Source organism: Leucoraja erinacea, chromosome 2 (assembly GCF_028641065.1).
Source record: "Leucoraja erinacea ecotype New England chromosome 2, Leri_hhj_1, whole genome shotgun sequence".
NCBI lineage: Eukaryota > Metazoa > Chordata > Chondrichthyes > Rajiformes > Rajidae > Leucoraja > Leucoraja erinaceus.
This window is the reverse complement of record NC_073378.1, coordinates 16,468,705-16,483,260: the sequence shown is the minus strand read 5'-3', so window position 1 is coordinate 16,483,260 and position 14,556 is coordinate 16,468,705. Positions and strand designations below refer to the sequence as shown.

Here is a 14,556-nt window from a genome sequence, read left to right as displayed (position 1 = left end):
GAAGGGAGATGGGGGGGGGGGAATAGGTGCACAAATTCTACGGCGCTACATACATATATACATATATACAGATGGAAGTCCGTGTTGGGCGGTGTAGTCAGTGCATGTGTGGATTTGAATTTATGGTAGATATAATTCTCGGGAAGCAGCTATTCCTGAGTCTGTTTGTCCTGGATTTGATGCACCTATAGCGCCTTCCAGAGGGCAGCAGGTCGAACAGTCCAAACGCAGGATGGGAGCTGTCTTTGGTGATCTTCTTTGCCCTGCTAAGGCAGCGGGAGGTGTAGATGTCCATCAGGGAGGGGAGAGGGCAACCAATGATCCTCTGCGCTGTCCTGGTTACCCTCTGAAGCCTCTCCCTGTCTGCCATGGTGCAGCTGCCATACCATGCTGTAATGCAGTATGTCAGCAGGCTCTCGATGGACGAGCGGTAGAAGGTCAGCAGCAGGTTAGAGTCCAGGTTGTGCTTCCTGAGGACCCTCAGGAAGTGCAGCCGCTGCTGAGCCTTCTTGATGACCGCTGTCGTGTTGTCCGTCCAGGAGATGTCAGCCGCGATATGGACGCCGAGAAACCGGAAGGTGTTGACCCTCTCCACACACTCGCCGTTAATGTGTAGGGGGACTAAGTCGGTGCTGTGCCTCCTGAAGTCGACAATGAGCTCTTTTGTTTTCCTGGTGTTCAGAGCCAGATTGTTTTCTGAGCACCAGGTTGTCAACTTCAGGACTTCCTCTCTGTAGGCTGCCTCGTCTCCCTTTGAAATAAGTCCGACCACAGTAGTGTCGTCAGCAAATTTGACGATGCGGTTGTTGTTGTGGGCCGGACTACAGTCGTAGGTGTAGAGACAGTATAAGAGGGGGCTTAGCACACAGCCCTGTGGGGAACCGGTACTCAACCTGCGAGTGGAGGAGAGGTGGGGGCCAAGTCTCACAGTCTGGGGCCGGTTTGTGAGGAAATCCTTAATCCAGGCACATGTGAGAGTGGGGAGGCCGAGAGTGACCAGTTTACCAATGAGGATGTCCGGGATGATTGTGTTAAAGGCTGAACTAAAATCCACAAAGAGCATCCGGACGTAGCTCTGCCCCTGCTCCAGATGGCTCAGCACAGAGTGGAGAGCTACGGTGATGGCGTCTTCTGTGGATCTGTTTTGGCGATAAGCGAATTGGTGGGGGTCGAAGTCTGGTGGTAGATAGTCCTTGATGTGCTGGAGGACCAATCTCTCGAAGCACTTCGTGATTACCGGAGTGAGGGCAACAGGACGGTAGTCATTAAGGCTGGTGATGGGAGACTTCTTCGGCACAGGGACGATTGGGGCTGATTTTAGGCAGGACGGAATAACTGCCTGGGCCAGGGAGAGATTGAAAATTCTGGTGAAGATGGCAGTGAGCTGGTGGGCGCACGCTTTGAGCACCTTACCAGGGACTCCATCTGGGCCGGTAGCCTTCTTGGGGTTCACTGCCAGGAGCACCCGTCTGACATCGTGTTCCCCGACACTGAGTGGGGTAGTACAGGAGCCAGGTGAGGGTGGGAACAGGGCTGTAGCAGGTGAGTGCTGCTGTTGTGATGTTTCAAAGCGGGAGAAGAAGCAATTTAGCTTTTCTGCCAGCGGCGCACTCAGGTCTTCTGACTTTGTGGCACAGCCTCTGTAGTTGGTAATGTCTTGTATGCCCCGCCATACCTCCCGTGTATTATTGCTGGACAAGTGGGACTCTATGCTCCTCTTGTGATCCGCCTTGGCCTTTTTAATACCACTTTTCAGGTCGGCTCGAGCAGCCCTGTACAGAGCTCTGTCACCTGACCTGAAGGCAGCATCGCGGGCTCTGAGGAGTGTGCGGACCTGACTGGACATCCAGGGTTTCTGGTTTGGGAAAATCCATATGTTTAAGGGGGATATTGACAGATTCTTGATTAGTATGGGTGTCGGGGGTTATGGGGTGAAGGCAGGAGAATGGGGTTGAGAGGGGAAGACAGATCAGCCATGATTGAATGGCGGAGTAGACTTGATGGGTCGAATGACCTAATTCTGCTCCTGAAACTTATGACCTAAGTAAAATTAGCTGTCTAGTCAAATTTGCATTTGAATAGCCAAGACATCGAAGGTTACAGACCCAATGCGAGTAAATGGGATAGGTATAGGAAGGGGCAACAATCAGCATTGACATGATGGGCAGAAGGACCTGTTTCCATGGGCTCTGGCTCTATGGGCCTATTTGAAGACGTGGCTCATGACGCTGTCCGTGTTTGTACAATTAGAGTCCTGCATGAAGCAACAACTTAAGTAGTTGAGAAGATAAGCTTGTTCAGGGATTTAAAATTAGAAAGGGGAAAGAGCTGTACTAACCACTTCGTCAGACTGAATGCAGAGTATTTTGGTGATCAGGCTTTATTTTTACTTGCAATAATTGCTGACAACTGATTTCCGGTACTATTGCTGCCAGAACATTCCAGAATAAGAGTCTCGCAATGGCTTGACTACTTAAATTAAAGCTTTACTCTAATAATGCTGACAGTTAATATATCTCCAATTAATAATTGTCAAAGAAAGCACTAAGACTTTGTCTACTTTGTAAAGCAGAAGGTTTGCTGATGATTGACTAATTCTGGACACGACAGAAGGCCATTTGGTCCACTTAGTCCCTGCTAGTTCTCCAGAGAGCAACTTTTTCAGACCCATTTTCCTGTTCTTTCACCCTGCACTGTAAGTTGTCTTTCTAATTCCCTGTAAAGAAACATTTTAATGATTGAATGAATAAATGGATGAATACGTTAATGAATGGATAAGTTTATGAATGAATAGGTTTATTAGCCAAGTATTCACATACAAGGAATTTGCCTTGGTGCTCTGCTCGCAAGTGACAACATTATCATACAGTGACAGTTAAGAATGACACATAAAACATTAATAATAAAACATCATCGATTAAACATGTGAATTAAATAAAATACCAGAGCAAAAGGAGACTACAGATTTTTGGTTATTGAGTAGAGCTACTACTCGTGGAAAAAAATAGTTTTTATGCCTGGCTGTGGCAGCTTTGACAATCCGGAGTCGCCTTCCAGAGGAAAGTGATTCAAAGAGTTTGTGGCCAGGGTGAGAGGGGTCAGAGATGATCTTGCCCACTCGCTTCCTGGCCCTTGCAGTGTACAGTTCATCAATGGAGGGAAGGTTGCAGCCAATAACCTTCTCTGCTGATCGGACGATTCGCTGCAGCCTCCAGGTGTCGCGCTTGGTGGCTGAGCCAAACCAGACCATGATGGAGAAGGTGAGAACAGACTCTACGATGGCCGTATAGAATTGGACCATCATGGCCTGTGGCAAATTGCGCTTCCTCAGCTGCTGCAGGAAGTACATCCTTTTTGACTGTGGAGTCGATGGTGGCCCCCCATTTAAGGTCCTTGGAGATGATGGTTCCCAAGAACTTAAAAGACTCCACAGATGTGACTGTGGTGTTGTTGATGGTGAGTGGGGTGAGGGGAGAGGGAGCTCTCCTAAAGTCTACAATCAATTCCACTGTCTTAAGAGCATTGAGCTCTAGGTTGTTGCAATGGCACCAGGACATCAGCTGTAACACTTCCTGTCTGTAGGCAGATTCCTCCCCATCCTGGATCAGTCCAATCAGGGTTGTGTCTTCCGCAAACTTGAGGAGCTTGACAGAGGTGTCTGTGGAGGTGCAGTCGTTGGTGTAGAGAGAGCAGAGGAGAGGAGAGAGTACGCAACCTTGCGGTGCTCCTATGCTGAGCATTTGCGGATCCGAGATATGCTTTCCCAGCCTTACATGCTGCTTCCTGTCTGTCAGGAAGTTGGTGATTCACTGACAGAGAGGTTCAGGCACAGTCAACTCGGAAAGATTGGAGTGTAGTAGCTCTGGCACAATGGTGTTGAATGCAGAGCTAAAATCAACAAACAGGATCCTCAAATAGGTCCCCTGGCAGTCTAGGTGCTGTAGGATGAAGTGCATGGCCAGGTTGACTGTATCATCCACAGATCTATTGGCCCGATATGCAAACTGCAGAGAGTCCAGCAGGGGGTTTGTGATATTTTTCAGCTTGGACAGCACAAGCCTTTCAAGGATCTTCATGACTACAGAAGTCAGGCCTGTAATCATTTAGACCAGTAATCTTTGCCTTTTTGGGTACAGGGACAATAGTGGAGACTGAAGCAGGCAGGGACAGTACAGGTTTGCAGGGACTGGTTGAAAATGTCTGTGTAGACCGGTGCCAGTTGTTCGACACAGAGCTAGAGAGTAGAGGGGGAAACATTGTCCGGTCCTGGAGATTGCCGGCTTTTCTGATTTACAGATTTACTTATGTTTCGTGTGTATACTTCACCCTTTGCATCTCTTGGTCTTTACACCATTGATAAACGTAACAGCTCCTCTCGGCTTACCATGGTTAAACCCACCACAATTTATACACACCTATCAAAGGATAACATGAGCTTTCGGAAAACGTGGAGAAGATTTATTCTATTGATGCAAAGGGAGCAAGGGAACAGGAACTTGCTGCATCTATAAATAATTAAGACTACTCTGCTGTATGATCTAAAATCATAAAGAAGGATAAAATAATCTATCAGCTGAAGGGTTAGTGTTCAGGAAATACAATTAAAGGTAATATGCAAAAGAACAAAATGTAAATAGGGTGGAAAAGGTTAAGAACATTTGTGAACGTTATGCAATTAGTTATTCAAGGTTTGTGCTGTCCAAGCAGAAAACACTAGTGGGAGTTATGTACAGGTCACCTAACAGTAGTAGTGGAGTTGGGGATGGCAAAAAAGGAAATTAGAAATGCGTGCAACAAAGGTAAAACAGTTATAATGGGTGACTCCAATCTAAATATAGATTGGGTGAATCAAATTCAAGTCAAGTCAAGTCAAGTCAAGTTTATTTGTCACATAAACATACGAGATGTGCAGTGAAATGAAAGTGGCAATGCTCGCGGACTTTTGTGCAAAAGACAAACAACAAAACAACCAAACAAATTCTAAACACAATCATAACACACATATTCTTTTACATAATAAATAATGGAAGGAAAAACGTTCAGTAGAGTTAGTCCCTGGTGAGATAGGAGTTTACAGTCCGAATGGCCTCTGGGAAGAAACTCCTTCTCAACCTTTTCGTTCTCACCGCATGGCAACGGAGGCATTTGTCTGACCGTAGCAGCTGGAACAGTCCATTGCAGGGGTGGAAGGGGTCTCTCATGATATTGTTGGTGATGGAGTTGCACCTCCTGATGTATAGTTCCTGCAGGGGGGCAAGTGAAGTTCCCATAGTGCGTTCGGCCGAACGCACTACTCTCTGCAGAGCCTTCTTGTCCTTGGTAGAGCAATTCCCAAAACAGATGGTAATGTTCCCGGACAAGATGCTTTCCACCGCCGCTGCGTAGAAGCACTGGAGGATCCTCGGAGACACTCTGAATTTCCTCAATTGCCTGAGGTGGTAAAGGCGCTGCCTTGCCTTACTCATGAGTGCTGAGGCGTGTGATGCCCATGTCATATCCTCGGAGATGTGGACTCCCAGATATTTAAAACAGTTCACCCTATCCACAGGATCCCCATTTATCCACAATGGAGTGTACGTTGGCAGGGGCAGGGGTGCTGAAAAAGGGGTGGCAGGGGTGCTGAGGAAGAGGAATTCTTGGGATGTATGCAGAATAGTTTTCGAAACCAACATGTAGAGAAACTAACGGAAAGCAGACTATTCTAGACTGGGTATTGAGTAATGAGGAAGGGTTAGTTAATAGTCTTCTTGTGCGTGGCCCCTTGGGCAAGAGTGGCCATAATATGGTTGAGTTCTTCATTAGAATGGAGAGTGACATAATTAATTCAGAAACAAGGATTCTGAACTTAAAGAAAGGCAGCTTTGAGGGTATGAGACGTGAATTGGCCAAGATAGACTGGCAATTGATTCCTAAAGGGTCGATGGTGGATAGACAATGGAAGACATTTAAAGACTGCATGGATGAACTACAACAATTGTTCATCCCAGTTTGGCAAAATAATAAATCAGGGAAGGCAGTGCATCCATGGATAACAGGGGAAATCAGGGATAGTATCAAAACAAAAGATGAAGCATACAAATTAGCCTGAAAAAGCAGCCTACCAGAGGACTGGGAGAAATTCAGAGTCCAGCGGAGGAGGACAAAGGGCTTAATTAGGAAAGGGGAAATAGATTATGAAAGAAAACTGTCAGGGAACATAATAACTGACAGACATGTGAAGAGAAAAAGATTAGTTAAAACAAATGTAGGTCCCTTGCAGTCAGAAACAGGTGAATTGATCATGCGGAACAAGGGCATGGCAGACCAATTGAATAACTACTTTGGTTCTGTCTTTACTAAGGAAGACATAAATAATCTTCCGGAAATAGCAGGCGACCGGGGGTCAAATGAGATGGAACTGAGTGAAATCCAGGTTATCCGGGAAGTGGTGTTAGGTAAATTGAATGGATTAAAGGCCGATAAATCCCCAGGGTCAGATAGGCTGCATCCCAGAGTACTTAAGGAAGTAACCTAGAAATAGCGGATGCATTAGTGATAATTTTTCAATACTCATTAGATTCTGGAGTAGTTCCTGAGGAGTGGAGGGTAGCTAATGTAACCCCACTTTTTAAAAAGGGAGGGAGAGAGAAAACGGGGAATTACAGACCAGTTAGTCTAACATCGGTAGTGAGGAAACTGCTAGAGTCAGTTATTACAGATGGAATAGCAGCACATTTGGAAAGTGGTGAAATCATTGGACAAAGTCAGCATGGATTTATGAAAGGTAAATCATGTCTGACGAATCTTATAGAATTTTTCGAGGATGTTACTAGTAGAGTAGATAAGGGAGAACCAGTGGATGTGTTATATCTGGACTTTCAGAAGGCTTTCGACAAGGTCCCACAAAAGAGATTAGTATGCAAACGTAAAGCACATGGTATTGAGGGTTCAGTATTGATGTGGATAGAGAACTGGCTGGCAGACAGGAAACAAAGAGTAGGAATAAACGGGACCTTTTCACAATGGCAGGCAGTGACTAGTGGGGTACCGCACGGCTCGGTGCTGGGACCCCAGCTATTTACAATATATATTAATGATTTGGACAAGGGAATTGAATGCAACATCTCCAAGTTTGCGGATGACATGAAGCTGGGGGGCAGTGTGAGCTGTGAGGAGGATGCTAGGAGGCTGCAAGGTGACTTGGATAGGTTGGGTGAGTGGGCAAGTGCATGGCAGATGCAGTATAATGTGGATAAATGTGAGGTTATCCACTTTGGTGGCAAAAACAGGAGACTATTATCTGAATGGTGGCCGATTAGGAAAAGGGGAGATGCAACGAGACCTGAGTGTCATGGTACACCAGTCATTGAAAGTAGGCATGCAGGTGCAGCAGGCAGTGAAGAAAGCAAATGGTATGTTAGCATTCATAGCAAAAGTATTTGAGTATAGGAGCAGGCAGGTTCTACTGCAGTTGTACAGGGTCTTGGTGAGACCACACCTGGAGTATTGTGTACAGTTTTGGTCTCCTAATCTGAGGAAAGACATTCTTGTCATAGTACAGAGAAGGTTCACCAGACTGATTCCTGGGATGTCAGGACTTTCATATGAAGAAAGACTGGATAGACTCGGCTTGTACTCGCTAGAATTTAGAAGATTGAGGGGCGATCTTATAGAAACGTATAAAATTCTTAAGAGGTTGGACAGGCTAGATGTAGGAAGATGTTCCCGATGTTGGGGAAGTCCAGAACGAGGGGTCACAGTTTAAGGATAAGGGGGAAATCTTTTAGGACCGAGATGAGAAAAAAAAAATTCACACAGAGCGGTGAATCTCAGGAATTCTATGCCACAGAAGGTAGTTGAGGCCAGTTCATTGGCTATTTTTAAGAGGGAGTTAGATGTGGCCCTTGTGGCTAAAGGGATCAGGGGGTATGGAGAGAAGGCAGGTTCGGGATACTGAGTTGGATGATCAGCCATGATCATATTGAATGGCGGTGCAGGCTCGAAGGGCCGAATGGCCTACTCCTGCACCTATTTTCTATGTTTCTATGTTGCAATGAACTTAAAGAATTATAGAATCTATACACATAGAATAATCTGAGTTGCTATAGAAAGCAATTGTTTCTGATTTACGGAGAAATCACCTTGCAGACATTTCTCAGAAACGGAACCTTCACGTAGCCCAAAGGCAACCTGCAATATGAAAAAAAATGATTTTATGATCTAGATTGCACAAAGAGTCATGAAGCAAATTCAATAAAAATAAATGAGGAAACAGCATGGGATTGGGATGAATTGGTAGCTCTTTCAAAGAGCAGACATTCATAATGGACCAAATAGCATCCATCTCTACGATTCCGTGAAATGTTGCCAAACCACAATGATCACAGCAGTGGAAAAGCAGCCACCTCAAATACAGCAGAATGCTGGTGCAATACATTAAATGCTGTGATTACAAGAAACTAACAATGCGCATTATGCAATTAACCATAGCTTATATTAAATTGTACCAAGGGAAAGATGCTTTGACAATTTAAGGTTTCTGGGCAAGTTTATACCTGCATTATGTTGGATCCTTATGTTTCTTTATATGATATGTTTGATGTGAAAATACTTGAAGACATTTCACGACAAAATATAATGGTTCAATGAATAAGGTAGGAGATGCTGAAGGTGGAACGGTTAGGAAATTTAGATAAAATGTACAGATTTTTCTGTCAAGAGGAGGAGTTTCAGAACATCTGCCAGTATTGATAGGATGAGTGGCATAGTGCATAGAGTTGGATGGTGTAAAGGATTAAAATAATGTCTTAAACTGTGGCCCTTGGTTCTGGACTCCCCCAAAATTGGGAATATGTTTCCTGCCTCTAGCGTGTCCAAACCCTTAACAATCTTATATGTTTCAATGAGATCCCCTCTCATCCTTCTAAACTCCAGAGTGTACAAGCCCAGTTGCTCCATTCTACCCATTCTACTCCATTCTAAATGGCCTACCCCTTATCCCTAACTTCCAATGATAGGTCTTCCACTGCTATCTCAAATAATGGCAGAACATTCTCAAGTGCAGGATGCGATCTGGCATCAGCTGGCTATTGTCGGAGGGCCAACAGCTGACTATTTGGACGGTGGGGGCGCTGCACTGGCAGCAGCCTCTACCTACAGCCAGTCTGTATTTCAATCCTTTTTATTATTTTTACTTAGTCTAAAGTTTTGTGTTGGGGGAAACTTTAACTTTTCTATGTGGGGGAGGGGGGCAGGGTAAGGGGGAAACCGTTTCCCAGTCTCTACCTGGCGGGGACGCGACTATTTCTCCGAGTCGCGTCCTCGCCCCCCACCTCGCGGCCTACCAGCTGGATCGGAGCGACCATTCCTGCCGGGGACTGGGAACTGGACCAGGGCTGCTACAGCGGCGGCACAGCGCTGGAATCACCGCGGAGCGGGCGATGCCTACCTGGGTCGCCGTTTGGAGCTCCGGAGCATTGGGCCGTTGCTCCAACATCGTGGAGCTCTGGTGGTAGAGCTTCCAACGCGGGCGGCGCTGAACGGCATTGTGGAGTCCTGGGGCGCCTTGCAGAGGGCCTGCAGCAGCAGTCTCCACCCGGCACGGCCTGCTGACTTTGGAGGCCGCCGACTCCGGTAGGAGGGGGCCGACTCTGGTGTCCACGCCGCTGAGGACGTCCCGCAGCCCCGACGTCGGACTTGTATCACCCCAGCGAGCGGTCCTGGACATCGGGCCGCCCGTAGCTGCAACTGCGGAGGGCACGGGGAGGCCCTGACCATGAGGAACAGTGGAGGAAGAGACTGGCTTTGGTGCCTTCCCACACAGTGGGGAACTTTGATTCTGCTGTGTGGGGATGTTTTATGTCAAATTCTATAGTGTGTGTTCTTTATACCCTTTCTGACTTAATCCCTCCCTTCACCACCTCCAGTTTAAATTCCAGTTGGAATATTTTGGAGGACCCAAGAACCAAGAACCAAGCCATAACCATCACAATGTAATGTTGCATCTTCTGGTAGCCAACAATAAAGGGTATTAGGTTTCATGCAGCAACAGCCTGCTTTCCAACATGCATTGGACAGAAATTAGAAGAACTGCAATGTCTATCTACAAAGTCAGGATGGGGAGCATGCACAGAATCTGTGTAGATAAACAATCTTTAATATACATGGTCGATCAACTGTCAATGGAATGAAGACCACATCCATGCAGAGCAGCCTCTAACACTGCCAAGTTTAAAGTGGTCCAGAGCAGTACCTCCAGCCATGAGTCCGACAACGCCTTCAAAAGTTTTTTTTATTTTTACATTTAGTTTAGCACAATAGTACGCATGATAAAAATGATGCTGAATAGGAACCCACTCTGGTGGGAATCTCTTACAAACATTAGAGACAAGTAATCATAGACTCATAGAGTCATGCAGCACAGATTGTTTCCATGCTCTATGAACCTTTGGCTCTAAACATCATGCCCTTGAAGTATTATCAGAATAATCAACCCACCACTATCTCCAAAGATAGCAGGTGCAAGGTTAAACGCACTTGGCACATTGTAGAGGCTTCAGTGATAATCATTCATGATGAACTTCTGCAGGGAACTGCTGTCTTTTAACATAACTGAAAAGACCCCTTCTTCCAACAGTTTCTTCAGAGATATTGCAATCAAAATGTCAATTGCTGCAATGTTATCTGTAAGGCCAACACAATATCACATCACACACACACACACAAGATCAGATCAAATCGCACAATTGATTTTGCAATTGAAAACTATTGCACATTGTTTAAAAATCAGTGGGTCTGCAACAGAGTTTCAAGACTTTAAGGTTTATGCTAGAATCCAAATCAGCAATTTTGCAAAAACACTTGACCGCATGCGCCAGAGTTATATTGCAAGATTGTTCTTTGTGGTCGAGTTTCTTATGCATTGCACAGCTCCAGAGTCAGCATGGTGTTCTATTTTTACAGAAATATTAAAGCTGGAGGGTTAGGACATCGGTGGTGGGGAAGATGCTGGAGTCAATTAGAAAAGATGAAATAGCAGCACATTTGGATAGCGGTAACAGGATCGGTCCGAGTCAGCATGGATTTACGAAGGGGAAATCATGCTTGACTAAAGGGCCTGTTCCACCAGCATGCGACTGCATGCGGCGAGCGCAACCAAACGTGGTGGCTTGAGGCGTACGGCCTCGCGGGGCCGGTCCCACTTCTAACCGCGGAGCCGTCTGGAATTGTGCGGGGCTGGTCCCGACATCATACTCACCAATCAGCTGGGCAGGAGGTGAACTGACTGAATTTGGACGTCGCACGGCATTGGGCGGTTACGTCATCGCGCAATGCCACACGCTAGGCGTACGCTGTCAAGACACTGCATACGGCGTCCAGACGCTGCGTACGGCATCCAGACGCTGCATACGGCGTCAAGTCGCAGCGTACGGCCTCAATGCGGCTGCGGGCCAACAGGCCGTTGCCACGCGGGATTTTTGGACAGTGTCAGTTTTTCGGAGCCCCGCGCGATGTCGGGACCAGCCCCGCACAACTCCATACGGCTCTGGCGATCGAAGTGGGACCGGCCCCGCGAGGCCGTATGGCTCAAGCCACCACGTTAGGTCGTGCTCGCCGCATGCAGTCGCATGCTGGTGGGACCAGCCCTTGAGCTTCTCGAATTATTTGAGGATGTAACTTGGTAAATGGACAAGGGAGAGCCAGTGGATTTAGTGTACCTGGACTTTCAGAAAGTATTTGATAAGGTCCCACATAGGAGGTTAGTGGGCAAAATTAGAGTACATGGTATTGGGGGTAGAGTGCTGACATGGATAGAAAATCGGTTGGCAGAAGAAACAAAGAGTAGGGATTAATGGGTTCCTTTCAGAATGGCAGGCAGTGACTAGTGGGGTACCACAAGGCTCGGTGCTGGGACCACAGCTATTTACAATATACATCAAAGATTTAGATGACCCTTCAAAGTAACATTAGCAAATTTGCAGATGACACAAAGCTGGGTGGCAGTGTGAACTGTGAGGAGGATGCTATGAGAATGCAGGGTGACTTGGACAGAGAAGGCTTACAAGAATAATCCCAGGAATCAGTAGGTTAACATATGATGAGCGTTTGACAGCACTGGGCCTCTAATCGCTGGAATTTAGAAGGATGAGGGGACACCTCGTAGAAACTCACCGAATAATGAAAGGTCTGGATAGAGTGGATTTGGAGAGGATGTTTCTACTAGTGGGAGAGTCTAGGACTGGCAGGTTTAGGCTATATATTTTTTTGAATTTCTCACATGAGACAATGTTTCATCCCTGGTGCATATTCAGTGATCAAACTTTTCACAATATGCTTTGCAGAAGCTTTTCCGGGCAATAGAAGTTGGGATGTAATGTTAAAATTGTACAAGGCATTGGTGAGGCCAATTCTGGAGTATGGTGTACAATATTGGTCGCCTAATTATAGGAAGGATGTCAACAAAATAGAGAGAGTACAGAGGATATTTATTAGAATGTTGCCTGGGTTTCAGCAACTAAGTTACAGAGAAAGGTTGAACAAGTTAGGGCTTTATTCTTTGGAGCGCAGAAGTTTAAGGGGGAGACTTGATAGAGGTCTTTAAAATGATGAGAGGGATAGACAGAGTTGACGTGGATAAGCTTTTCCCACTGAGAGTAGGGAAGATTCAAACAAGGGGACATGACTTGAGAATTAAGGGACAGACGTTTAGGGGTAACATGAGGGGGAACTTCGTTACTCAGAGAGTGGTGGCTGCGTGGAATGAGCTTCCAGTGAAGGTGGTGGAGGCAGGTTCGTTTTTATCATTTAAAAATACATTGGGTAGTTATATGGACGGGAAAGGAATGGAGGGTTATGGTCTGAGCGCAGGTAGATGGGACTAGGGGAGAATACTTGTTCGGCACGGACTAGAAGGGTCGAGATGGCCTGTTTCCATGCTGTAATTGTTATATGGTTATATGGTTATAATAATGGAGACTTAGAAGAAGATATGAGGAAAGATTTCTGTAACTAATTTCTTCCAGTCTTTATCCAATGCTCTTTTCTTGTAGGTTCCTAAAAATGAATAAAAATGAATTATGGTCTATTATCAAAATATCATCATAGAAATTTTTAAATGAAATTGATTGACTTATACTACTAAAACTGTGTAAAAATGCTGGTAAAATGTAGCAATGTAGTACTTTGTGCACATGTTCCAAAAAGTGGCTATTGCATAATCTGTCTCTTTGTAATGTAGGGTTGGTGGGTGAAAGAATGATTTTGAGCTGCATGTGTATGTGTCATCATTCTTCTGCACATCTCACTAAAGGACATTCAAGTCCACTGCGAAATATGCATTACCACAGTGACTGTTCTTCCTGGTTTGCCCTTTTCCCTCTCAGGGGAAGATATAATAATTAAGAAGAAAATGAAGAACAGGCCCTTCAGCCCATTGTAAGCTTGTTCCTGTGCTGTACTGTTCTGAGATGGAATTGAAACCATTGCCTGTCTTGGGAACAATGGCATTAGGTGTCTTAATGGCAGAGAACAGAAATATGTTCAAGTAAAAGAATCACACACTTCAGAAAGAAACATTTCCAATGGGCAATATTAATTTTGAATCCAGACGATTTTTTGATAAGATCAACTTTTTTTTTTGCAGGAGGAACAAAAAGCCAAGGAAAAAACTGCCAAGATTAAACTTGCTTTGGAAAAGCTGAAAGAAGCAAAGGTTAAAAAGGTCAGTGTAATAACAAAATTGTCGGCAAATGTGTATTTGGTCGGCAATCTAGAGGAGGTCAAACTAAATCGCACTCTGCCAAGTTGTAAGATTTTAAACATCAATGGTCTCATGAGCATCACAGGATGGACTTTAAAGCCCACTGTCAAACTCCACTGCTGCCTTGCAAGCTGCACCTAAATACTCACCTCCCCAAATTGCAGCTTTCCTCCCATGTTTGTTGTATGATGCGCTTGGAGGTAGATGAGGGTAGTTACATCATTGATATACCATCCAAACACTTGTTCAATTCTTCTTGAGCAAATGAAGCTTGTCAAATCAACAATCTTAATCACAAACTATTGACTACATGAGGGAATCTAGTTGCAACAGTCCCAAAGCCTCAACAACCAAGAAAAACAATTGAGAGTTAATGGAATAAGGATTACCTTGTGCAGGATAGAAACATAGAAACATAGAAATTAGGTGCAGGAGTAGGCCATTCGGCCCTTCGAGCCTGCACCGCCATTCAATATGATCATGGCTGATCATCCAACTCAGTATCACGTACCTGCCTTCTCTCCATACCCTCTGATCCCCTTAGCCACAAGGGCCACATCTAACTCCCTCTTAAATATAGCCAATGAACTGGCCTCGACTACCCTCTGTAGCAGAGAGTTCCAGAGATTCACCGTGTGTGAAAAAAGTTCTTCTCATCTCAGTTTTAAAGGATTTCCCCCTTATCCTTAAGCTGTGATCCCTGATGAATTTAGCAATGGTCCTTTGGTGTAATTTTACTTTGCATAATCTGGCATAATCTAACATTTAACTATAAATGTAAAAGCCATTGAATGATTTGGCAGCATATTATCATTAGG

General features: G+C 45.3%; 1 protein-coding gene across 3 annotated transcripts in view; it reads left to right on the top strand.

Annotated features, from left to right (window-relative positions):
- Positions 1 to 14,556, top strand: part of apbb1ip (amyloid beta (A4) precursor protein-binding, family B, member 1 interacting protein) — a 168,363-nt gene that overhangs the window by 79,456 nt on the left and 74,351 nt on the right. For all 3 annotated transcript variants that reach the window (XR_008725163.1, XM_055652177.1, XM_055652165.1), the window contains exon 5: positions 13,622 to 13,699. Coding sequence is in view for 2 of the 3 variants with exons in the window: in XM_055652177.1 (XP_055508152.1) it covers positions 13,622 to 13,699 (78 nt within the window). In the remaining variant the exon portion in view is untranslated. The remainder of the gene's footprint in view (positions 1 to 13,621; positions 13,700 to 14,556) is intronic.